The 26,469-nt window shown below is 45.6% G+C and overlaps 1 protein-coding gene across 1 annotated transcript; it reads right to left on the bottom strand.

Moving 5' to 3' along the window:
• Window positions 1–211: 211 nt before the first annotated feature.
• On the bottom strand, window positions 212–20,909 carry Cenpv (centromere protein V). The gene is made up of 5 exons (XM_070027770.1): window positions 20,278–20,909; window positions 16,575–16,673; window positions 10,443–10,512; window positions 3,074–3,188; window positions 212–616 (listed from the first exon to the last, which is right to left on the bottom strand). Exons 1-5 carry the CDS (start codon window positions 20,673–20,675, stop codon window positions 492–494), a joined length of 807 nt encoding a protein of 268 aa, XP_069883871.1. The 5' UTR covers window positions 20,676–20,909; the 3' UTR covers window positions 212–491.
• Window positions 20,910–26,469: the final 5,560 nt, after the last annotated feature.

Here is a 26,469-nt window from a genome sequence, read left to right as displayed (position 1 = left end):
AGCATTCTACCACTGAGCCACCTTCCCAGCCGGAATCCTACAATTCTTATCTTCACAACTCACAGGAACTATATATACTCATAATCACTGGTCTTATTGCTTCTTCACAATTTGGTGGAAAGCATTTTGATAAGTGCTCAGTAAATATCTGCTGTTAAATGACAGGCCCCAGAGGCCAAAATCAAAGTTCAAAGGAAACAAGGAACCATAGTAACCATGTTAAAAATATTTATTTTCTAAAAGATCACACAAAATTTGGCAAAAAGAAGTAAAAGGGTCAACTATCCTACATCAAAATCTGCGCTATGGAAGAATAAAGAGCTGCCTAAAGGAACTGGTAGCTGGAGCAAACTTCAGAGGACAAGATGGCTACCAGCCAACAGTGCCAGTAGCCTGGTCAGCCATACCATGGGCACCATCAAGGCGTGATAAGACCTATAGAGCTGCTGGCCCCACTCATTGCTCCTTTCCAGGAAGGTAGAAACAGAATTTCATTCTTTCGACATGTTCTTGATGGTCTTGTGCTCCTTCATGGCCTTCTCCCAATCACTGCCATTGAATTCCTCAGTGACCATGCTCCGCACAGTACCCTCATCCAGGCAGTGTGGAGCAATTCCTAGGAGCAGGTGGCACAGAGAAAGAAGAGTCCAAAGAATGGGTGAGAACAGAGAACACAGTGACTTCAATAATCTCCTACCTGAAATCATCGTAATTCCACACATGAGATTTCCAAGTGATATGCCTAAGGCCTCAGTTTAGGCAGCTGATATGGGTGGTTTGCTGTGCTAAGAAAATCCTAGTTATGGGGCTGGGAAGGTGGCTCAGTGGTAGAGCGCTTGCCTTGCATGCATGAGGCCCTGGGTTCGATTCCTCAGCACCACATAAGCAAAAAGAAAAAAGCTGGAAGTGGCGCTGTGGCTCAAGTGGTAGAGAGCTAGCCTTGAGCTGAAGAGCTGAGGGACAGCGCCCAGGCCCAGAGATCAGGCCCCACAACCAGACCGCGCCCCCCCCCCCAAAAAAAAAAGAGTCTCATGGACTTTCCTGCCCATGCTAGCTTTTTTTTTTAATTTTTTTTTTTTTTTTTTTGTGAACACACTGTATAGAGGGGTTACAATTACATGGGCAGGATAATGCGTACATTTCTTACCAAGCATTGCAGCCTCCTCCTTTGTTTACCCTTCACATCCCTTACCAGCCTCCTCCCCCACCCCCCCACCCAATCCTCCCCGCCTCCCCCCCATGCTAGCTTTGAAATATGATCCTCAAATCTCAGCCTCCTGAGTAGCTAGGATTGCAGGTGTGAGCCACCAGAGCCCAGCTAAAAATAAAAATCTTGCTGGGCATTGGTGGTTCATCCTAGTCACTTAGGAGGCCAAGATATGAGGATTGCAGTTCAAAGCCAGCCTGGGGAGTAAAAACCCTGAGACTCATCTCTAATTAACGACCAGAAAATTATGTTATGGCTCAAAGTGGTAGAGCACTAGCCTTAAGTGAAAAAGCTCAGAGACAGAGCACAGGTTCTGAGTTCAAGCCCCATGATAGACAAAAAACAAAAACAAAAAACTTTTCCTGCCCTCCTCCAGAAGGCATTGATTACAACTGCCCAGCCAGCTCTACATTTACACAGGACATTATTCACGCTGCAATTGGTGTTATTCCAAATAACTGTGGGTTGCTGCTTCTTTTCTGAATGAACTTAATTTTCAAATTCATTCTTTCATTTCTTTTTTTTTTTTGGGTCCGGTCGTGGGGCCTGCACTCTGGGCCTGGGCACTGTCCCTCAGCTCTACAGGTCAAGGCTAGTGCTCTACCACTTGAGCCACAGCGCCACTTCCGGCTTTTTTTCTGCTTATGTGGTGTTGAGGAATCGAACCCAGGACCTCATGCATGCAAGGCAAGTGCTCTACCACTGAGCCACCTTCCCAGCCCTCGTTCTTTCATTTCTGAATGAACTTAATTTTCGAATTCATTCTTTCATTCTTTCTTTGATGGTACTGTGGATCAAACCCAGAGCCCTACACATTCCAGGCAATACCACTGAACTATATCTCCAGCCCAAATTTTTGTTGTTGTCAGTCATAGGGCTTGAACTCAGGCCTGTGTGCTGTCCCTGCACTTGAGCCACAGTGCCACTTTGAGTTATCTGGTGGTTAACTGGCAATGAGTCTCACTGACTCTTCTGGCTTTAAACCGCTATCCTCAGAACTCAGCTTCCTGAGTAGCTAGGATTACATGCATGAGCCACCAGCACCTGGCTTCAATTTTTTTTTTTTTTTTTGGGGGGGGGGTCCGGTCGTGGGGCCTGAACTCTGGGCTTGGGCACTGTCCCTCAACTCTTCAGCTCAAGGCTAGCTCTCTACCACTTGAACCACAGTGCCACTTCCGGCTTTTTTTCTTTTTGCTTATGTGGTGCTGAGGAATCGAACCCAGGGCCTCAGGCATGGCAAGGCAAGCGCTTTACCACTGAGCCACTTTCCCAGCCCTCAAATTTTTTTTTTTTTTTTTTTTGGGTCCGGTCATGGGGCCTGAACTCTGGGCCTGGGCGCTGTCCCTCAGCTCTTCAGCTCAAGGCTAGCGCTCTACCACTTGAGCTTTTTTCTTTTTGCTTATGTGGTGCTGAGGAATCGAACCCAGGGTCTCGAGCATGCAAGGCAAGCGCTCTACCACCGAGCCACCTTCCCAGCCCTCAAATTTTTTTTAACACTATTAACAGTCTCCATTCTTGCCTCCTTCACTTCCTTGACCCCTGTCATTATTCCAGTGACTTCTACTGCTCCACAGGCTCTTCTCTGTACCATCCTCTTTCCCCCTTCAGTACCCTCCCCAGGGATGTATAGCACTAGTGCATAAAAAATCATAATCTCGCTTGACTCTGACATAGGCATTACCATGTAGGACAGCCCCAGTTTTACATCCTACCGGAGGAAGAGCTATGCTGAAGAGCCCTGTTCTTCTAAAGCATACTTATGAAAGCACCTGGCCAGAGTCACACTAAAACACCAGTGCCCTCCTGTCCAAGCAGCACTCTAACTCCAAGTATCCCAGACCTGTTGGCCACTTGAGATTTACTTACCAAAGCCTCCAGGGTTAGAGCGGGGAGTGTAGAAGCTCTGAACACCACATTTCTTACAGAAGGTATGCTGGGCTTTGTGCGTGTTAAACGTGTAAGTTGTTAGGCTCTCAGCCCCCTAGGGAAAACAGAAACAAATGTGCTTTTATTTTTTAAAAAAAAATATTACTTTTTATGTCGTTTAAAAAATAAATCTGCCGGGCGCTGGTGGCTCACGCCTGTAATCCTAGCTACTCAGGAGGCTGAGATCTGAGGATCGCGGTTCAAAGCCAGCCCGGGCAGGAAAGACCGCGAGACTCCTATCTCCAATAAACCACCAGAAAACCGGAAGTGGCGCTGTAGCTCAAGTGGTAGAGCGCTCGCCTTGAGCTGAAGAGCTGAGGGACAGTGCCCAGGCCCAGAGTTCAAGCCCCACGACCGACAAAAAAAAAAAAAAAAAAAAAAAAATCTTAGCTGGGTGCCAGTAGCTGACACCTGTAATCCTAGCTACTCAGGAGGCTGAGATATGAGGATCACAGTTCAAAGCCAGCCTGGGCAAGAAAGTCCATGAGACTCTTATCTCGAACTAGCCACCTGAAAACTGGAAGAAGCGCTGTGGCTCAAGTGGTACAGCACTCATCTTGAGCTGAAATGAAATGCTCAGGGACAGCACCCAGGCCCAGAGTTCAAGCCCCACCACCACCACCAACAACAACAACAAAAAATCTTAGCTGGGTCCATACCTGTAATCCTAGCTAGAGGAGGCTAAGATCTTGGAATCATAATTCAGAACCAGAGCAGAAAAGCCTGAGAGACTCTTGTGTACAATTAAATCACCAAAAAGTCAGAAGTGGAGCTGTGGTTCCAGTGGTGGAGCAGTAGCTAGCCTTGAGCCAAAACTAAAAAGCTCAGGGACAAGTCAGGCACCCATGGCTCATGTCTGTAATCCTAGCTACTCAGGAGGCTGAGATCTGAGGATCACAGTTCAAAGCCAGCCTGGGCAAGAAAGTCTGGGAGACTCTTATCTCCAATAAACCACCAGAAAACCAGAAGTGGTGCTATTGCTCAAGTGGTAGAGTGCTTGCCTTGAGCTGAAGAGGTGAGGGATAGTGCCCAGGCCGAGTTCAGGCCCCATGACCAGACCCCCCCCCCAAACAAAACATTTTTTTTAAATAAAATAAAATAAAGGGGTTAATAGGAGAGTCCCTTGCAGGGCTCTCAGGATTTTAAGCACAGGGCCTGTTTCTCATAAAAGACTGGAAAAGCTTCAACTACAATTGTCTGGATCTCAGCAAGTAATTAGGATTTTTTTTTTTTTTGTCAGTCATGGGGCTTGAACTCTGGGCTTGGGCACTGTCCCTGTGCTCTTCAGCTCAAGGATAGCACTCTACCGCTTGAGCCACAGCACCACTTCTAGTTTTCTAATGGCTTATTGGAAATAAGGGTCTCCTGGCCTTTTCTGCCCAGGCCTTTTCTGCCCTTTGAACTGAGATCCTCAGCTCTCAGCCTCCTGGTTGCTAAGATTACAGGCGTGAGCCACCAGTGCCCAACTGTACCTAGGATTATAGGTAGAAGCAATAGTACCCTCCCAGGATGAGGTGAGGTTTCTTATCATTGTTAGGCCTCTTTATACATTTTTTTTTTTTTGGTCACGGGGCTTGAACTCTGGACCTGGGCGCTGTCCGTCAGTTCTTCAACTCAAGATAAGTGCTTTATCACTTGAGCCATATTGCCACTTCTGGTTTTCTGGTGGTTAATTGGAGATGAGTCTCAAGGGAGCCCGGAGCCAGGCACCAATGACTCATGCCTGTAATTCTGAGATCTGAGGATCACTGTTCAAAGCCAGCCCTCTTGGTAAACTCCCCATGAGACTCTTATATCCAATTAACCACTCAAAAAAACTGTAAGTGGTATGGTGGCTCACGTGGTAGAATGTTAGTCTTTAGTACAAAGAGGCTCAGGGACTGCAGCCAGTCCACAACCAACAAAAAAGAACAAAAACACCCTGAGGAGCCTTTCTCACACCATAACATTGTAATCACACAAACAGCAAAGACAACTATTAAGTAGTATCAAGCTATCCACAGTTAGCTGATTTTACCTTTCCCTCAGGAATTATCAGGAGGGATGACTTGTCTCATTTGTTACTAGAACTCAACCAATGACATCCTGACCCCCATATTGTCCATCCATCAACCTGCTCCTCACTAGAACAGACTATTGTCATCAAAATATACTGCTAGCTTAACTCCTGTGATCATTTCTTCTGACTTTTTCCCAAGCACAGATCACCAATGAACTACCACATTAACAAATCTAACAGCTACTTCTCCCAACCACAGGATTCTTACCTCAGACTCTATAGCATTCCTTCCATTTTAAAACATTTGCCCCGGTGAATTCCATGCTCTTTGTTTTTGCTTTTTGTTTTGTTTTTTGTGAGTCGTGGGGCTTGAACTCTGGGCCTTGATGCTATCCTTCAGCTTTTCAGCTCAGTGCTAACACTCTACCACTTGAGCCACAGTGCCACTTCCCATTTTCTGGTGGATAACTGGAGATAAGAGTCTCTCACTGACTTTCTTGCCCAAGATGGCTTTGAACTGTGATCCTCAGATCTCAGCCTCCTGAGTTGCTAGGATTACAGGTGTGAGCCACTGGTGCCTGCCCTGCACTCTTTTGTTTTTAATCCTTCTCTAGCCCCTCTGTTTCTTGTCCTGTTCTGTTCAGCCTAGGGCTGCCCACTGACCTCTTCCTGTTCTGCCTCCCTGTTCTAGTTGACCTCATCCAACCCTAAACACCATCAGTATACCAGCAACTCCTACATTGGTAGATCCAACTCTGATCTCTCAGAACTACAGACCTTTAGATCCAACTATCCATTTCCTATCTGATGACCATTCAAAAGGGACCTCTGAAGCTGGCTCATGCCTGTAATCCTAGCTACTCAGGAGGCTGAGATCTGAGGATCAAGGTTCAAAGCCAGCTGGGGAAGGAAAGTCCAGGACTCTTATCTCCAATAAACCACTCAGTGGCTCAAGTGATAGAGGCTAGCCTTGAACTGAAGAGCTGAGGGATAGTGCCCAGGCCGAGTTCAAGCCCCATGACTGACAAAAAAAAAAAAAAAAAAAAGGGGGAATCTCTGGCTGAATTGGTCCCAGTACTCTACCTACCCATACCTGCTTGTCCCATACGGCCTAACTCTATTCAACTAGATTCTCAGACCTATTATCTTGGATTTAACACTCATTCTTCTTGCTTTTTCCTCATCTGTACATGCAGTTCTTTCATAATTCTATTGCCACTACAACAGTAGTTCTCAAAGTGTGCTCCCAGGAAAGCAGAACTACATTCACCAGGGAACTAGTAAAAAGTATATAAATTCTTGGGTCCCATTTTAGACCTATAGAAAGAAAAATGAGGCCCATAATCCATGTTAATATTTGCTTCAGGCACGTGCCCTCAAAAATCTCTTGCTTCCTGCCTCCACATTTACCTTCTTAAATCCATTCTCCCTTTAGAGCTGGAAAATAATAAACATTGAATCAGGCTTTGTCACTACCCTGCTTATAACCTTCCATGGGCTTTTCACACCTCAAAGCATAAAATCTGCCTGCTCATCAACTTCAGCCTATTGCTCCAACTCTGACTTACGCCACTCTTCCCAACCCCTGCACCACCACCAACTCACCAGCCACAACTGTCCCTCTTTGGTTCAGGCTCTGTAATCCCTGGCATTGAATACCCCCTTGTCCTAGACATTCTTCCTATCCATGCCCTCTACTGTCTACATCATCCTAACTAGAACCCTACTGAAGGAAAAAAAGCCACAGTATTCCTTATAATATGGCCTGACTTTAATTCTCTACACAGCCTTCTACTCTCAGATCTTCTTTCAGTCTCCCTACCTATAACATATAAGCTCCAAGAACACAAGAACATGGTCCACAGTGCCTGGTGCACAATAGGTACCTCTTAAATAAGTGGTTGTTTTATCTTAAACAGAAAATTTCTCCTTTGATGGGGTGAGGCTGAAGAAGAGAACTATGTTCTGGAGCACCAGAAAAACATGGACAAAGAGACATACTGAGGAAGAAAACCCCAGAGCACCAATTCCTATAAGCCCATAGCTGCACTTAGTGACATCTTCAGGAACCTCTCATCACAGGTGCTTGGGGAAAAAGCAGAGGGGAACTACAGCCTCCTGCAAGCAGTAGAAGACACATGGCTTACAGGAAAGGTATGGAAAAGGTATCCTACCCACTGGGCATATCTCTTTGTCACCACACTGAGCAAGGTATTATTGAAGGATCCAAGGGGAGCCAGGTACCACCTGTAATCCTAGACACTCAGGAGGCTGAGATCTGAGGATAGTAACTCAAAGCCATCCCAGACAAGAAAATCTGTAAGACTCTATTTTTTTGGGCAGTCATGGGGCTTGAACTCTGGGCCTGGGCACTGTCCCTCTGCTCTTTAGCTCAAGGCTAGCGCTCTACCACTTGAGCCACAGCGCCACTTCTGGTTTTCTGGTGTTTTATTGGAAATAAGAGCCTCATGGAGGAAGTGGCGCTGTGGCTCAAGTGGTTGAGCACTAGCTTTGAGCTGAAGAGCTGAGGAACAGTGCCCAGGCCCAGAGTTCAAGCCCCACGACCAACAGAAAAAAAAAAAAAAAAAAGGTAATGAAGAGTCTCATGGACTTTCCTGCCTGGGCTGGCTTTGAACTATAATCCTCAGAACTCAGCCTCCTGAGTAGCTCAGATTATAGGCATGAGCCACTGGTACCTGGCTTTCTAAGACTCTTATCTTCAATTAACAAAGAAAAAGCCAGAAATGGAGCTGAGGCTCAAGTGGGACAATGCTAACCTTGATTATTTAAAAAAAAAAAAAAAAAAAAAAAAGCCAGGCACCAGTAGTTCATGCCTGTAATCCTAGCTACTATATTAAGGAGGCTGAGATATGAGGATCACAGTTCAAAGCCAGCCTGAGCAGTAAAGTCCATGAGACTCATCTCCAATAAAACCACCAGAAAACTGGAAGTGGTGCTGTGGCTCAAGTAGTAGACTGCTAGCTAGCCTTGAGCTGAGGAGCTGATGGACAGCACCCAGGCCCAGAGTTCAAGCCCCATGATGGACAAAAAAAAAAACAACTTAGGGAAGGAGCACAGGCCCTGAATTCAATCCCTGTAGCAGCATAAAAACGTAGATAGATAGATAGATAGATAGATAGATAGACAGATAGATAGATGATTAAGTAAAAAAACAAAAGCACTAGATCCAGCAATACAAGCCTATGATCTCAGTTACTTAGCATTAGGCAGAAAGACTGCTTAAGTACAACAATTTAAGACAGTCTAGGTAACATAAGAATTAGAAAGAAGCCAGGTGCCAGTGGCTCACACCTGTAATCCTAGCTACTCCAGAGGCTGAGATCTGAAGACTGCCATTCCAAGCCAGCCTGGGCAGGAAAGTCTGTAAGACTCTTTTTTTTTTTTTTTTTGTCAGTCGTGGGGCCTGAACTCTGGGTCTGGATGCTATCCTTCAGCTCTTCAGCTTAAGGCTAGTGTTCTACCATTTGAGCCACAGTGCCACTTCTAGCTTTTTCTGCTTATGTGGTGCTGAATAGAACCCAGGGCCTCATGCGTGCAAGGCAAACCCTCTACCACTGAGCCACCTTCCCAGCCCAGTGAGACTCTCATCTCCAATAAACCACCAGAAAGCCGGGCGCTGGTGGCTCACGCCTGTAATCCTAGCTACTCAGGAGGCTGAGATCTGAGGATCGTGGTTCAAAGCCAGCCCGGGCAGGAAAGACCGTGAGACTCCTATCTCCAATAAAACCACCAGAAAACCGGAAGTGGTGCTGTGGCTTGGGCTGAAGAGCTGAGGAGTTCAAGCCCCCCCCCACCTTCCCCCCCCCCCACAGAGAATGAGAAAGAAATCAAGACACAATAGGAAGGGGAGGGGAAAGTGGGGCTGTGGCTCAAGTGGTAGAGCACTAGACTTGAGCTGAAGAGCTCAGGGACAGTGCCCAGGCCCAGAGTTCAAGCTCCACGTCTGTCAAAAAAAAGGGGGGTAGGGGAGGGAAGGGGGAGATGGCAGGAAGAGAAAGGGGAAGGGGGAGGGGAGCGGTAGGGAGGGAAGAGGTTAGGGGAATAGAGGAGAGGGTAAGACTGGGAATAAAGACACAAGTGTACACACAACTAGAGTCCCACATTTGGGATTAAATCTTACCCATTCGGGATGACCAAGTCTAATGCAGCCACCCATTTGGTCAATCTTTCCTTTTTAGTACTAAGGTTTAAACTCAGGACCTTGAGCTAACAAGCACCTTACCACTTAAGCCATGCCCCAGCCCTTTTCTGCTTTATGTTTCAGATGGTGATTTGTGCTTTTTTGAAACCTAGGGGCAATCTCTGACCAGGATCCTCCTAATAGTTGAGATGACAGGTACACACCATCATATACTGCCTGAGTTTATTTTCTTTTTTCTTTTTTTTTTCCAGGTAAGGGGTAGGCTTATTCATCGTTCCGGCTGGCACCAGGCCATGTTGGTCCTCCATGCGGTGGGGAAAGGCCTGGGAAAGAGAGCTGGGAGAGCTGGGAAAAAGAGAGCTGGGAAAGAGAGAGAAAAGAGCTAGAAAAGAGAGAAAAGAGCTGGAAAAGAGCCAGAAAAAAGAGCATCTAGGAAAGGTCTGAATTTATTTTCTGATTCTTTTAATTTGAAAATGTTTCCATGGGCTGGGAATGTGGCTTAGTGGTAGAGTGCTTGCCTAATATGCAGGAAGTCCTTGGTTTAATTCCTCAGTACCACATAAACAGAAAAAGCCAGAAGTGGCACTATGGCTCAAGTGGTAAGAGTGCTAGCCTTGAACAAAAGCACAGGGACAGCACCCATGCCCTGAATTCAAGCACCAGGACAAGCAAGAAAAAAAGAAAGAAAGAAAGAAAATGTTTCTATGATGATATCAATGAGCCTTCTTTTTTTATTTTATTTATTTTTTGGTCAGTTGTTGGGGCCTGAACTCTGGGGCCTGGGCGCTGTCCCTCAGCTCTTCAGCTCAAGGCTAGTGCTCTACCACTTGAGCCACAGCACCACTTCCGTCTTTTTTCTTTTTGCTTATGTGGTGCTGAGGAATCGAACCCAGGGCCTCAGGCATGCAAGGCAAGCACTCTACCACTGAGCCACCTTCCCAGCCCTTCAAGGAGCCTTCTAAAATGAAGAAAAGCTGAATATGTTGGCCTCCACCTGTAATCTCAGTTGACAGTTCAAAACTGGCATATACTACATAGAGAGGTCTGTTACAAAACTAACAAAAACCACTCAAGCCCCTGAGAGGCCCTGTACCTCCCACTCCACGGGGTTACTTTGGGGTTTTAACCCCCTTGACTTCAATACTAACCTTCAGGAGCTTGAATCGAGAAGCAGGAACAATGAAGTGTCTATTCTGCTTCTTCTTGCAGATGCTGCAACTACAGAAAGACAGAGAAAAACCCAAATTGTGAACAGTCCCTTTCAGCATATCCAGAGACAGTGAAGCAGATGGACTGGATAGCTGGGGCCTTTACTCTGTGTGGTGGCATAGACAACCAGACCCAGATCTACAAGTGAAGCCACCCCCAGTCAGCAATCCAGACCAACAGGACCACATTTCTGTTACCCACAGTGTAGGGAAACACTGGATTTTTTTTTTTTGTCAGTAGTAGGGCTTGAACTCTGGGCCTGGATGCTGTCCCTCAGCTCTAGAGGGGTTACAATTACATGGGCAAGATAATGAGCACATTTCTTACCAAGCATTGGTGCCTCCTCCTTTGTTTCCCCTTCCCATCCCTTCCCATCTCCCACCCCCCTCACCCCCCAGCAAACACTGGATTTTAAAGACAAATACTGCCATGATCTTAGGCCTGTTAGACATCCATACCAACACTGAACAAGGAACAAGGACAAGGTTTCCTTTTTTCTTCATCTAAAGATCAGAAAATCTAGCTCCAAGAAGAATAGATTCCAGAAATACCAAACTGGAAATTAGTAAGAATCCATCTTTTTTTCCTGAAAGTGGTAGTAAAATTTTAGGGAAAATAATATATTAATATTCTTTGAATAGACAAAAAGCAGGTTGTCTCCAGAATGAGAATGACCAAAATCCACTTTTTTTCCCCCAAAGGCAAGAAATTTTTCATTGTCTCATGACAAAATCTACTGTGTATGTGTGCATGCACATGCGCGCACACACCTGCGCAAGCACATTATAAATAGTAAATCCAGAAATCCAGAACCTAGCAATACTAAGTAAGGACTCTACTTAGTACACCATGAATCCTCCAATTGATCTTTTAAAAACTCTGACTTGGGCCAGACCAGGCAGGAAAGTCTTTAAGACCCTTATCTCCAATAAACTACTCAGAAAAAGGGGGATGTGGTGCTGTGGCTAAAGTGATAGAGAACTAGCCTTGAGTACAAAGTGGATCAGGGACACCATCCAGGTCCAGAGTTCAAGCCCCAGGGCCAGCAAAAATTTTTTTTAAAAGGAAAAAAAATCCTGACTTGGCAGGCACCAGTGGCTCACACCTACAATCCTAACTATGCAGGAGGCTGAGATATGAGGGCTGAAGTTCAAAGCCAGCCCAGGTAGGAAAGTCCATGAGACTCTTATCTCCAGTTAATCACAGAAAAAGCCCAAAGTGGCGCTGTGGCTCAAGTGGTAGAGTACAGGCCTTGAGCAAAAGGAGCCCAGGGACAGTACCCAAAGCCACAGTTCAAGCTCCAAGGAACAGGAAAAAAAATTTTATATATATATATATATATATATATATATATATATATATATGACTTAGCAGGGATGGGAGAGGGAAACAGGGAGAAAGCAAAGGGATGATAGTGTCCAACAAAAGAAATGTACTCATTATCTGACTTATGAAATGGTAATCCCTCTATACACCTTAGTAATAACAATAATTTTTTAAAAAATTCGGACTTAGGCTAGGTGCTGGTGGCTCACGCCTGTAATCCTAGCTACTCAGGAGGCTGAGATCTGAGAATTTGAGCCAGCCCAGACAGGAAAGTATGTGAGACTCTTTTTTTTCACATATATTTTTTATTGTAAAAATACTGTACAGAGGTGTTACAGGTACATGAGTAGGGTAATGAGTACATTTCCTATCGGGCATTGTTACCTCCTCCTTTGTTTTACGTGAGGCTCTTATCTCCAATTAACCACCAGAAAACCGAAAGTGGCATTGTGGCAAGTGGTAGAGCACTAGCCTTGAGTTGAAGAGTTGAGGGACAGTGCCCAGCCCATAGTTAAAGTCTCACAGCACCCAGGCCCAGAGTTCAAGCCCCATGACTGACAAAAAAAAAAAGAAAAAAGAAAAAAAATTCTTACTTAAGCCTGTCACCAGTAGCTCATGCCTATAATCCTAGCTATTCAGGAAGCTGTTATCTGACGATAGCAGTTTGAGGCCAACCCAGGGAGACTCTTATCTCCAATAAACTATACAGAAAAGGCTGGAAGTGGTGCCTTGGCTCAAATGGTAGAGCACTAGCCTTGAGGCTCAGGAACAGTGCTCAGGCCCTGTGCTCAAGCCACAAGACCACAACAAGAAAAAAAGTCTGAGACTCTCATCTCCAGTAAAGTACTCAAAAAAAAAAAAAATGCTGACAGTGCCACTGTAGTAGAATGGTAGCCTTGAGCACAAAGACGCTCAAGGGATAGCACCCAGACCCTGAACTGAAGCCCCAGGACCAGAAAAAAAAAAAAAAGAAAAAACTGTTACCTGGCCAGGTATCAGTGGCCAGGTACCAGTGGCTCATACCTATAATCCTAGCTACTCAGGAATCTGAGATCTAAGGATTGCAATTCAAACTCAGCCCAGACAGAAAAGTCCATGAGACTCCTATCTCCAATTAACCACCAAAAGAGCTGAAAGTAGAGATATAGCTCCAATGGCAGAGTTCTAGCCTTGAGCAAAAAAACTCAGCGACACCAGTGGCTCACACCTAATATGCTCAGGGACAGCACCCAGGCCCTGAATGAGTTCAAGCCCCAGAACCAGCATATTTACATACGCCCAAATATAACAAATATACATTTAGAATTTCTGCAATGAGAGCTGAAGAGTTCAACGCTTGCATAGGTAAGCTCACAACCCTTGGGAAAGTGAGCTGAAGTTTACACCTGTGTGTGTGTACACACATGCATGCTGGTCCTGGGGTTTGAACTTGGGGCCTGGGTGCTGTGTTCAAGACTAGAGCTCGCCGGGAGCCGGTGGCTCACACCTGTAATCCTAGCTACTCTGGAGGCTGAGATCTGAGGATCGCGGTTCAAAGCCAGCCCGGGCAGCAGAGACCGTGAGACTCCTATCTCCAATAAACCACTAGAAAACCAGAAGTGGCTCTGTAGCTCAAGTGGTAGAGCGCTCGCCTTAAGCTGAAGAGCTGAGGGACAGCACCCAGGCCCAAAGTTCAAGCCCCATGACCGACAAAAAAAAAAAAAAAAAAAAAAAGACTAGAGCTCTACTGGGGGCTGGGAAGGTGGCTCAGTGGTAGAGTGTTTGCTTTGCATGCATGAGGCCCTAGGTTCGATTCCTCAGCACCACATAAGCAGAAAAAGCCGGAAGTGGGGCTGAAGCTCAAGTGGAAGAGCACTCTCCTTGAACTGAAGATCTGAAGTATAGTACCCAGGTCGAGTTTAGGCCCCACAACCGACCAAAAAAAAAAAAAAAAAAAAAGACTAGACTAGAACTCTACCACTTGAGCTACAACTCCACTTCTTTTTTTCTTTGCCAGTCCTGAGGCGTGAACTCAGGGCCTGGGCACTGTCCCTGAGCCTCTCTCTGTGCTCAAGGCTAGCACTCTACCACTTGAGCCACAGCACCACGTCCGGCTTTTTCTGTTTATGTGGTACTGAGGAATTAAACCCAGGGCTTCACGCATTCTAGGCAAGCACTCTACCACTAAGCCATATTCCCAGCCTCACTTCTTTTTTTTCTTAGTATGAGATCCTCTAATAAATTATTCTACAGTATTTCTTTCCAAGGCCAGATTCTACTCTTAGTAGCTTATTAGTTCTCCATTTGAGTATATTTCTTATTCATATATAATTCAGGTACCATTTAGAGGCAAAAAGGATTGCATACTGTTGAATTAGGACTTGCCAACAACTGGTCCAGAAGCCAGAGCCTGTTTTTCTTGTTCTACCATGCCACAGAAGGTAGTAAGAAGCAGACCCTCACTTGAGGGTCACACTTATAATCCTAGCTACTCAGGAGACTGAGATCTGAAGACTGTGGTTTGAAGAAGACAATGACAGAGGAAGAAGAAGAGAGAGGAGAAGAGAGGAGATGAAAACAGGAGGATGGAGGAGAAAAGGAGAAAAGAGAGGAGGAGATGAAGAAGTAGGCCCTCCACTGCTCCTAGTGGTACCATCTGCCTCATGTCAAGAACAAAGCAAGAGCCGGGCACCAGTGGCTCATGCCGTAATCCTAGCTACTCAGGAGGCTGAGATCTGAGGATCAAGGTTCAAAGCCAGCCCTGGTAAGAAAGTCTGAGGCTATTTTTTTTTGGGGGGGGGTCCAGTCATGGGACCTGAACTCTGGGCCTGGGCGCCATCCCTCAGCTCTTCAGCTCAAGGCTAGAGCTTGAGCCACAGCGCCACTTCCGGCTTTTTTTTTTTTTTTTGCTTATGTGGTGCTGAGGAATCGAACCCAGGGCCTCAGGCATGCAAGGCAAGAGCTCTACCACTGAGCCACCTTCCCAGCCCCCACTGCTGGTTTTCTGAATGGTTTATTAGAGATCAGAGTCTCTTGGACTTTCCTGCCTTGGCTGGCTTTGAACTTCGATCTTCAGCTCTCAGCCTCCTGAGTAGTAGGATTACAGGCGTGAAAAGAGGTGTTCTAATTATGCTGAGCCACCTTCCCAGACCCTCTGTGAGACTCTTATCTCCAATAAACCACCAGAGAACCAGAAGTGGCGTTGTGGCTCAAGTGGTAGAGCACTCACCTTGAGCTGAAGAGCTGAGGGGCAGCACCCAGGCCCAGAGTTCAAGGCCCTCCCTCCCCCCCAAAAAAAGAACAAAGCAAGCCGGGTGCTGGTGGCTCACGCCTGTAATCCTAGCTACTCAGGAGGCTGAGATCTGAGGATTGCAGTTCAAAGCCAGCTCGGGCAGGAGAGACTGTGAGACTCCTATCTCCAATAAACCACCAGAAAACCGGAAGTGGCGCTGTAGCTCAAGTGGTAGAGCGCTCGCCTTGAGCTGAAGAGCTGAGGGACAGCTCCCAGGCCCAGAGTTCAAGCCCCAAGGCCAACCAAAAAAAAAAAAAGAACAAAGAACAAAGCAAGAGACCAGTCATGGGGCTTCTGGATATAAACTCCCTTCACTCATTGGCCTCACATCTCCTCAACTCTGAATTTCTACAAAGAGGCTTCTATGCTTGGCAACAATAGCTCAAGCCTGTAATCCTAGCTACTCAGGAGGCTGAAATCTGAAGATCATGATTCAAAGCCAGCCAAGGCAGAAAAGTCCATGTGACTCTTATCTCCAATAAACCACCAAAAAGCCAGAAACAGCTGTGCTCAAAGTGATAGAGCACTAGTCTTGAGTACAAAAACTCAGGGACAGCACCCAGGCCCTGAGTTTAAGCCCCGGGGACTAGAAGAGGCTTTTGTTATCAAATACTTTCACTCTGTGGCCAGTGTGTCCTACCTCTAACACATGCACATAAACACACACAGAGATGATTACTTTTAGCTTCTACCTTAAAAAAAATTATTATTGGGGGGGCGGGGGAGGATGGGAAGGGATGGGAAGGGGAAACAAAGGAGGAGGCTACAATGCTTGATAAGAAATGTACTCATGGGGGGGGAGGGGGGAGGCTGGGAAGGGATGTGAAGGGTAAACCAAAGGAGGAGAGTGCAATGCTTGGTAAGAAATGTACGCATTATCCTGCCCATGTAATTGTAACCCCTCTGTACAGTATGTAAAAAAAAAAAAAAAAGAAAAAGAAAAAAGAAAAAGAAATGTACTCATGGGGCTGGGAAGGTGGCTCAGTGGTAGAGCGCTTGCCTTGCAAGCCAGAGGCCCTGGGTTCTATTCCTCAGCACCACATAAGCAAAAAGAAAAAAGCTGGAAGTGGCACTGTGGCTCAAGTGGTAGAGCGCTAGCCTTGAGCTGAAGAGCTGAGGGACAATGCCCAGGCCCAGAGTTCAGGCCCCACGACCGGACCCAAAAAAAAAAAAAAAAAAAAAAAAAAAAGAAAGAAATGTACTCATTATCTTGCCCATGTAATTGTAATCCCTCTGTACAGTATCTTCACAATAAAAAAAATAAAATAAAAAAATTATTACTGAAAATGTCAAGCCATATTCAAGGAAAAAGAAGAGCTCAATGAATATTTATGTCCCTACACTGATTTCAACAATTATCAGCTCTGGGCCAGTGCTGTATCATCTATATCCCACATCCCCAGATTTTTCTGAAGCACTGCATTTTAACTCTTTAATTTCTGTTAAGCCAATTTAAGAAGAGAAAAATACTCACTTGCAGTCAAAGATATGTAAATCTGCTGAGGCCCAGACTTCAAAACGAACAGCTCCACAGTGGCAGCCTCCTGTGTGCTTCACCAGGCCCTGGTATTCACTAAATGAAACAAAACCCAGAAAGATAAGAATTCCTAACCATTAGGCAGAGGCCTTATGGCATGGCTCCCTCCCGCTCTCTTTTTGTTGTTGAAAGAAAGCCTTTTCTATAGGCTAACCAAATGGATTTCTCCTTTAAAGAGGCAAAGCAGATTTTATGAAAGAATGGGTTTAGCTAGTGGCTTCTTTGTTTACCAGCTCTCTCTCTATACTTCTTCCTTAAATGTTATTAAAATTAGAAAGCATTCTCAGAATTCAGAAAAATCTCAGGGAGGAGAGGATCCTCATTCCATCAGCCAAATATTTTTATTTATATGTCAAAGGAATAGTAAAGAAAACTCTTCTAAGCACCAAGTAGAAAGAAGTAAACAAGACACAGCAGCCATGGCTGCTGCTCGTGCAAAGCAGATATTCAGTAAATGACCCAAATAATATTTAATTTTGATTGAGATAAAGATGATGGGGCTACTATGAAAAAGTAAGTACCAAGCAGAAAAGCCTTCTGAGACAGTAATAAAGGCTGTTGTACTTCTTTTCATTTTCTCCTCTAGTATTTTTCATATGACTTTTTACATAATTGTATATGCATTTAATACAATTTTGATCCTTTTAAGACAGATAAGGCAGGCCCTTAATATTAAGATCTAACATAATGAAATCCCTTTCTGAAAGGACTGAACACCCTCACCAATAATAGGCAAATGTTCCCTGTACCTTTTGAGCAATAATCACAGGAAAATTAACACACTGAAGCCTTAATTTGCCATGTATTTAAGACTACTTTTTCAGGTTTCCTTACAAATGAATATATTTCAATTCCTTCTTGCATATACAACTAATGCTTATTGTAAAAAGTATTCCTTTGTACAAAGCTTATTTGAGAATATTCAAAGGAATGGTCCACCAAGAGGTATTATGGACATTCCCCAAAATGTTTTTTCTATAAAATATTTAACAAAATCAGTACCATGTTATATACACTTTTCACACAAAACATGTGGGTTTAAAGAAGATAGCTGGTAATAGTGGTTCATGTCTGTATTCCTAGCTACTTGAGCGTTAAGAGATTGGAAGGTTTGAGGCTACCCAGGCAAAAAGTTTGCAAGACTCCATCTCATCTCTACCAACATTATGTAGAAGGATCAAGGTGCAAGCTTCCCAGCATAAATGCCAGGCCCTAATTCATACAATAATTAAAAGTAGACAGAAACCAATGGCTCACATGTATAATCCTAATTACAGGAGGGTGAGATCTAGAGATTCAGGTTGGAAGCCAACCTGTGCAGAAAAGTCCGTGAGATTCTAGTTCACTAAAATGCTAAACTGGAGCCGGGCGCTGGTGGCTCACGCCTGTAATCCTAGCTACTCAGGAGGCTGAGATCTGAGGATCGCGGTTCAAAGCCAGCCCGGGCAGGAGAGACCGTGAGACTCCTATCTCCAATAAACCACCAGAAAACCGGAAGTGGCGCTGTAGCTCAAGTGGTAGAGCGCTCGCCTTGAGCTGAAGAGCTGAGGGACAGCGCCCAGGCCCAGAGTTCAAGCCCCACGACCGACAAAAAAAAAAAAAAAAAAAAAAAAATGCTAAACTGGAGGCATAGTTCAAGTGGTAAAGCACCACTGTGGCCAAAAAAGTCTAGTAAAATAAAGGTCCTGATTTGAAGCCCAGTATCATCATCAAAAGAAAAAGAAAAAAAGGAAAGGGAAAGAGAAGACCTAAAAGCAAAAAAAGACTCTGAGGCTGGGGTCCCAGAGGCTCACATCTGTAATCCTAGATATTCAGAAAGCTGAGATCTAGAAGATTGCTATTCCAGATAAGCCTAGCTTCCATCTCCAAAATACCAGCAAATAACAGGCCTGAAGATGTGGCTCAAGTGGTAAAGTGCTAGCTGAGTTAAGCAAGCAAGTCAAGAAACTGAAGGCTAAATTCAAACCCCAGTACTTAAAAAAGGGGGGGTGGGCTGGGAATGTGGCTTAGTGGTAGAGAAATTGCCTAGCATGCATGAAGCCCTGGGTTTGATTCCTCAGCACCACATAAACAAAAAAGCTGGAGATGGCACTGTGGCTCAAGTGGTTGAGTGCTACCCTTGAACAAAAGCAGCTCAAAGACAATGTCCAGGCCCTGGAGGGGAGGGGGGGAGGGGGGGAGGGGGGGAGGGGGGGAGGGGGGGAGGGCTGGAGGCTGAATGCTTATGGCTAATTGCAGCCCTTTCCTACAATCCTAAGTATTCAGGAGGCTGAGACCTGATGATCAAAATTCAAAGCCAGACTGGGCAGGAAAGTCCATGAGATTCATCTCCAATTAATCGCAGAAAAAGCTGAAAATGGAGCCGTGGGATCAAGTGGTAGAATGCTAGTCTTATGCACAAAAGCTCAGGGACAGCACCTAGGCCCAGAGTTCAAACTCCAGAACCAGAAAAAAAGCTAGAGTCATAACTCAAGTAGTAGAACACCTGCCTTGCAAATGCAATACCCTGGCTTTGAAATTTCCATTCTCTGCCTCAACCTCAAGAGTGCTGAGAATACAAACTGGCACCACCACGCCTAGCCTTGACAACAGTTTAGTATTTTTCTATGTCATTATCAATTTGCTTTAGTATTTTAAAATATTACTTTTAGGATTAAAAAAGTTTGAGTTTCACATTCTTTTTTTTTGGGGGGGGAGGAGTCGAACTGAACTCAGGACCTCAGGACCACTTGAGCCATGCATACCCCGTAGCCCTGAATTATACATTTCTAAACCTTTATGTTCTTCAGACCAAGCAGCAGATGGCACACAACAGGTGTTCAACAAATACTTGATATTTTAAGTGTTCAATTTATAGTTAATGAATGAAAAAGCAAAGTGCAGGGAAAAAAGAAATACTCCACTTTTGAGACACTGCACCAAAAAAGAGAATCAGAGAAGCAACCTCAGGTTATTATGCAATTGTTACCTTGGCCTTATCACATTTTTTTTCATAACTGACGATGAGATATACTACTAGGGAATTAAAATATTTCTCGGTAGCACAGTGCTACAGGACCTACATCACATTTGGAAAACGGCAGGCAGCCAGAGTGGTTGATAGCTTTTTTCTACATCAAGGACCTCTGAGATCCCCATGCGCCCATCTAAGAGGCTGGAGGCTCTTTTCCTGCAGAAGCAAGATGGAAGAACTCAGAAGAGAGCAGGGAGCGCCGGAGAGAGTGGAAAAACCAAAGCCTGATCCTCGCATCCCCCGCTTTTCGCGCGCTTCCCCCGGTGCCTCGCGGCCCCCGGAGAGACTGCCCACAACCATAACAACCTGTCTCTCCCCCGGTCGGCTCCCCTTTGCCCAAACTCCTAAATTCGAGAATGCGGGAGATGGCGGGCTTAACATCTTTTTCACGGGGAACCCCTGTTCCCGTCTCTGTCACAACCCCCACCGCGCCTTGAACAAAAAACAAAACCGTCCCAAGCACGCGCCCTCGGCGAGCTCCGCGCGAAGCCCCTGCGCCCCGGGCATCCCTGGGCATTCCGGGACCAAGCTCGGACCAAGCGGACCTGCATCCACCCCGGCGCAGAGGCCGAAGGCACCCGCAGCCCCACGCGGCGCGGGGGTGTCGGGTGGCCCCACCGCACTCACAAGGTGTCCAGGAGCAGCTTGGCGGCGCCCTCGAAGTTGAGCTTCTGCCGCTTCTGGAACGTCTCCCAGCGCTCCCGCTGCTCGCCTAGGTCGAGCGTGGACACTGAGGACGTCGGGGTCGCCGGGGTCGGGGGCGGCGGCGGCGGGAGCGGCGCGAGTTCTGCGGGCGGCGGAGGCTCCTCGCAGCCCGTCTCCTGGGCCCGCGGCGGCGGCACCTTCGGCCGCCGCTTCGCCGACGGCTGTCTGCTGGCGGTCTGTTTCCTGCCCCCGGCCCGGCTGCTGGAGCGCCTCGAACGGCTGTCGCCCGGGGCCGGAACGGCAGTCACGGTGGCTCCAGACGACCCCGAACGCTTGGTTTCCCGCAGCTGGGAGGCTTCGGCGGCCCGTGTCCGCCGCATGGCTTCCGCAGCCTGGCGCGCAGGCCTCACAGCGCTGCGCGTCCCCGCGGACTCCCGCGCGCTCCCGCCACCCGACTGTCCTCAGGCTGAGGGGACGCCGCGCCCAGCAGCCCCCTGCCCAACTCACTCGAGGCGCCTGACTGGAAGACGCCGGTCTGCGCGGGACCCAGACCTCCGCTAATGGGCCTGAAAACCTGCACCTGCTAGCAGCGTTCCCCAGGTCTTAAGGAGACTGCGCCTCCGGCCTTGGCTCGCTGACAGGGTTCCAAGCCCGTTGGACCTGCCAGGTGCTTGCGCCCTCCCTGAATCCTTCCTGATCAGGACAGACTCGGGTCAGGCCTGAATTCAGTCACACATTAACTCAAGTCCATCTCCTAGATGAAGACGCTATCTGCCTTGCAGAAGCCATTCATGAGTCCACATATGTCTGTGGCTTGGATGCCAGCCGAATCCTAGTTTGTAAGTTTAGTCTTTTCTATCCTGGGGATCTTGACGGTGAACAGATCTCTTTTTTTTATGTTAAATAAATGAACGAATCATGGATAAAATTACATTTGCGGGCTGGGAATGTAGCTTATAGGTAGAGAGTTTGCCTCGCACACATGAAGCCCTGGGTTCGATTCCTTAGTACCACAGAAATAGAAAAAGCCAAAAGTGGTGCTGTGGCTCAAGTGGTAGAGTGCCATCCTTGAGCAAAAGAAGCTCAGGGCCAGTGTCTAGGCCCTAAGTTCAAGCCTGAAGACTAGCAAAATAAATTTTAAAAAAAGAACCATTTGCATGGTCTTACAGGATAAAGAGAAAAAACTTTCTAAAGACAAAAAATAAATCATGAGAACCATGGGTGGAACTGGCCAAGAGCAGAGAACATGAAATCATGGGAAATTATTTGGTAGATGAGGCACATACATGTTTCTCCCCAGCCAGCCTTCTGCCTATATCAATAATTTTTTATGACCAGAGAATGTTATAAATTTGCAAATGGCTCTTGGCAGGAAAAAAGAGTTCCCCACCCTGCATTTTGCTGTTTTATGCCTTCAAAAAATAGAATATTGGCCAGGCGTTAGTGGTTCATGCCTGTAATCCTGGCTACTCAGGAGGTTGATATCTGAGGATCGCCATTCAAGGCCAGCTTGGGCAGGAAACTTTGTGAGACTCTTATCTACAATATACCACTCAGAAAACCAGAAATGGTGCTGTGGCTGAAGTGGTAGAGTGCTCGCCTTATGCTGAAGAGCTGAGAGATAGCATCCAGGCCCAGAGTTCAAGCCCCATAACCGACCAAAAAGAAAAAAGAAGTATATTTTGTACTTCTTTTTCTATATTTTCTCTTCTTTAACTTAAAATTTCCCCTTTATTATTATTATTATTATTATTATTATTATTATTATTATTATTATTATTATTATTATTATTATTATTATTATTATTGCCAGTCCTGGTGCTTGAACTCAGGGCCTTGGCACTGTCGCTGAGCTTCTTTTGCTCAAGGCTAACACTCTACCACTCGAGCCGCAGCACTACTTCTGGCTTTTTCTGTTTATGTGGTATTAAGGAATTGAACCCAGGCCTTCATGCATGCTAGGCAAGCAATCTACCACTAAGCTACATTCCCAACCCATTACTTCTGTTTTTATTCATCTTATCTTTTAAAAATTTTTTGAGCCAGGTGCCATTGGCTCACAGCTGTAATCCTAGCTACTCAGGAGGCTGAGATCTGAGGACCATGCTTCAAAGCCAGCCCTGTCAGGGAAGTTGATGATACTCTTATCTCCTTTATTAAACCACTCAGAAAAGTGGAAATGCACTGTGGCTCAAGTGGTAGAGTGCTAGCCTTGAGCTGAAGAGCTGAGGAACAGTGCCCAGGCCCAGAGTTCAAGCCCCACCACTGACAAGAGAAAAAAAAAAAAATTGAGTCAGGATCTCTTCATGTAGCCGAAGCTGGCCAAGAACTCACAATCCTACTGCCTTGCTCACCTGAGTTTTTGTGCCAATAAACCCAGCTTCATTTTATCTTTAGTAGTATATTAAAATGAAATCAAACAGCACTGGTGGCTCACATCTATAATCCTACTTAGGAGGCTGAGATCTGAAGATCATGGTTTGAAGCCAGCCCAAGCAAGAAAGTCTATGAGACTCATCTCCAATTAAATCACAGAAAATGATGGAAGTGAAACTGTGGCTCAAGTGACAGAGTATTAGCCTTGAGCAGAAGAAGCTCAGGGACAGTACCCAGGTCCAGAGCAAGCCTTGGAACAGACAAAAAAAAAAGAGTCCAAAACTTTTTACCTGCTCACTTAGCAATCCTTAGAAAATGTTAGAAATTGAAGGTTTTCTTCCTCTTTCCCATTGACCCATGCCCAGATCTTGGTATACATCCTATTTGAACACTCTTTCCAAAACATTTGCACTATGTATTTCTTATCCCATTGGCATTATACTGCTAGTTCTAAGAGTTGTTTATGAGTTTCCTCATGTCTTTTGTGCTGAATTGAGCACCCAAAATGTTTGCCGAATGATTAAACCATAGTTAATCTATAGCATTTAGATTGTACTACATTATTAACTTGTGTGTGTGTAGCTGTCACTGTAGTGGGGCTAGAAGAACTCCTACTGCTACCAGGAGATTGTTAACCTAGTTACTCAGGAGGCTGAGATATGAGGATTATGGTTCCAAGCCAGCAGTAAAGTCCATGAGATTCCTTTTTTTTTTTTTTTTTTTGGTCGGCCATGAGGCTTGAACTCCAGGCCTGGGTGTTGTCCCTCAGCTCTTAACCTCAAAGCCAGTGTTCTACCAATTGAGCCACAGAGCCATTCCTGGTTTTCTGAGTGGTTTATTGGAGATAAGAGTTTCATGGACAGGCCGGGAAGGTGGCTCAGTGGTAGAGTGCTTGCCTTGCATGCATTAGGCCCTAGGTTCGATTCCTCAGCACCACATAAGCAAAAAGAAAAAAGCCGGAAAGTGGCGCTGTGGCTCAAGTGGTAGAGCGCTAGCCTTGAGCTGAAGAGCTGAGGGACAGCGCCCAGGCCCAGAGTTCAGGCCCCACGACCGGACCCAAAAAAAAAAAAAAAAAAAGAGTTTCATGGACTTCTTGCCTGGGCTAGCTTTGAACCATGATCCCCGGATCTCAGCCTCCTGAGTAGCTAGGATTACAGGCGTAAGCCACCAGCACTCGACTACATGAGATTCTTATCTCCAATTAAGTGCCAAAATGTTGGAATTGAAGCTGTGGCTCAAGTGGAGAGCACTACTTGAGCAAAAAAGCTTAGAGAGGTCTGGGAAGGTGGCTCAGTGGTAGAATGCTTGCCTTGCATGCATAAGGCCCTGGGTTTAATTCCTCAGTTCCACATTAACAGAAAAAGCCAGAAGTGGCACTATGGCTCAAGTGGTAGAATGCCAGCCTCGAGCAAAAGAAGCTCAGGGACAGTGCCCAGGCCTGAGTTCAAGTCCCAGGACTGGCAAAAAAATTATGATGATTATTATTATACTTATCATCTATCCAGTATTATAATCACTTTTCTAATACAATTATCAACTACTCAGAGAACTTTTGAATATTTTCCTCAGGTACGGCAACATGAGTGGTAGATACTCTGAGCATTTTGCTTGAAACATGAGGAACATTTTGCCTGGGATTAGAAGCAAATGAGAATTCTTATGCTAGTTGTTTCCTTAAAAAAAAAAAATAGCCTCCTCCTTGGACACAGCCAGGCATCACTGGTTCACACTGTAATCCTAGCTACTAAGGAGGCTATAATATCTGAGAATCACACTTTGAAGTCAGGCTGGACAGGAAAATCTGCGAGATTCTCACCTCCAACTAACCAGCTGTGGCTCAAATGATAGAGTGCTAGCCTTGAGAGAAAAAAAAGCGAAGAAGGCCAGGCATCAGTGGCTCAAATTGTAACACTAGCTATTTAGGAGGCTGTGATCTGAGTGTCAAAGTTTAAAGCCAGCCCAGGCAATAAAGTCTCTGATACTCATCTCCAGTTAACCACCAAAAGAGGAGAAATGGCACTGTGGCTCTAAGTGGTAAAGTACTAGCCATGAGCACCAAAGCTGGACAGTACCCAGGCCTTGAGTTCAAGCCCTAGGAGGTGTGCCTGTGCATATGTATACACACACACACACATACACACACACACGCACACCAACCTTGGACATTTCTCCCTTTACCTGAAGTTCAAGAATTTTATCAAGATGTATGTAGCTTTTTAAAAAATTAATCCTGTCTGAGTGCCAATAAACTGAACCTCTCAGCTGGGTGCCAGTGGCTCACGCCTGTAATCCTACACAGGAGGCTGAGATCTGAGGATAGCCATTCAAAGCCAGCCTGGGCAGGAATATTGGTGAGACACTTATCTCCAATTAACCATCAGAAAACTGGAAGTGGTACTGTGGCTACAGTGGTAGAGCACTAGCCTTGAGTTGAAGAGCTGAGGGACAGCGCCCAGGCCCAGAGTTCAAGCCCCACAACTGACAAAAAAAAAAAAAAAAAAAGAAAAAAGAAAGAAAAGAAAAAGAAAAAGAAAAAAAGAAAAAGAAAAGAAATGGAATGAACTAGAAATTATACCTTCTAGCTATGATTTAACTAGTCTGTGTACTGGGGCATGGTTCAAGTGGTAGAGTGCCAGCCAAATAAGTATGAAGCCCTGAGTTCAAACTCTAATACTACCAAAAAGCAAGTGTTTTTTGGCCTAATGCCCGTGGTTCATGCCTATAGTCCTAACTAGCTACTTAGGAGGCTGAGATCTGAGGATCACAATTCAAAAGCCAGTAGGGGTAGGAATGTCCATGAGACTCTTTATCTCAAATTAACCAGGAAAAAGCTGGAAGTGGAACTGTGGCTCAAACGGTAGAGGACTAGCCTTGAGCAAAACACTGACAGTACGCAAGCCCTGAGTTCAAGCCCCGAGACTGGCACAAAACACACACGCACACATGCACACTTGCACACTCACGCACACATGCACGCATTCACACACACAGCCTTGTAAATCACTTTGTGAAAATGGGAATCACATGGGATAATGTCTTCAATTTGCTTTCCTCAAAGCAAAGTTTCTGTTTGGGAGAACAGGATAAAGAACCATAAAAGCATTAAAAAAAAATAAAGTACTCACTGGGTGCCAGTGTCTCACACCTGTAATCTTAGCTGCTCATGAGGCTAAGATCTGAAGATTAAGGTTCTAAGCCAGCCCAGGCAGGGAATATCTTAGACTCTAATGAACCACCAGAGAAATGCAGTTGTGCTGTGGTGGATCAAAGTGGAAGAGTACTAGCCTTAGCATAAAGCTCAGGGACAGCATCTAGGCCCTGAGGTCAAGCTGTGGGACTGTCAAAAAACAAAACAAGGGGTGTGGGGGGAGGATAGGAAAGGATGGGAAGGGGAAACAAAGGAGGAGGCTACAATGCTTGATAAGAAATGTACTCATTATCTTGCCCATGTAATTGTAACCCCTCTGTACAGTATTTTCACAATAAAAATAAATAAAAATTTAAAAAAAGACAAAAATAACACTACTCTCATATGTAAATGTGCTTTTCAGAACAATTTGCACTTGAGATGGGGAGTGGGGTTTTTCCAGATTGAACTCATTAGCTTCTAAAAGTGCAGAATCCACAGTGACCACTAGGGGCCAGGAGGCCCTGTGTCATAGCAACCAGGAACAAAGACCAGCAGTTAATGTGGTTAAGGAGCACTGTTTTGTATCTTCCGTCTTGAGAATGAATACAACTACCTGCAAGGAGGCACATAATCTGACAGAAGTAGGATAAGCTGGCTGGGCTGGCTGG

This window comes from Dipodomys merriami, unplaced genomic scaffold, assembly GCF_024711535.1.
Source record: "Dipodomys merriami isolate MVZ:Mamm:240054 unplaced genomic scaffold, mDipMer1.0.p SCAF_19, whole genome shotgun sequence".
NCBI lineage: Eukaryota > Metazoa > Chordata > Mammalia > Rodentia > Heteromyidae > Dipodomys > Dipodomys merriami.
This window is presented reverse-complemented; position numbering and strand designations above follow the sequence as displayed.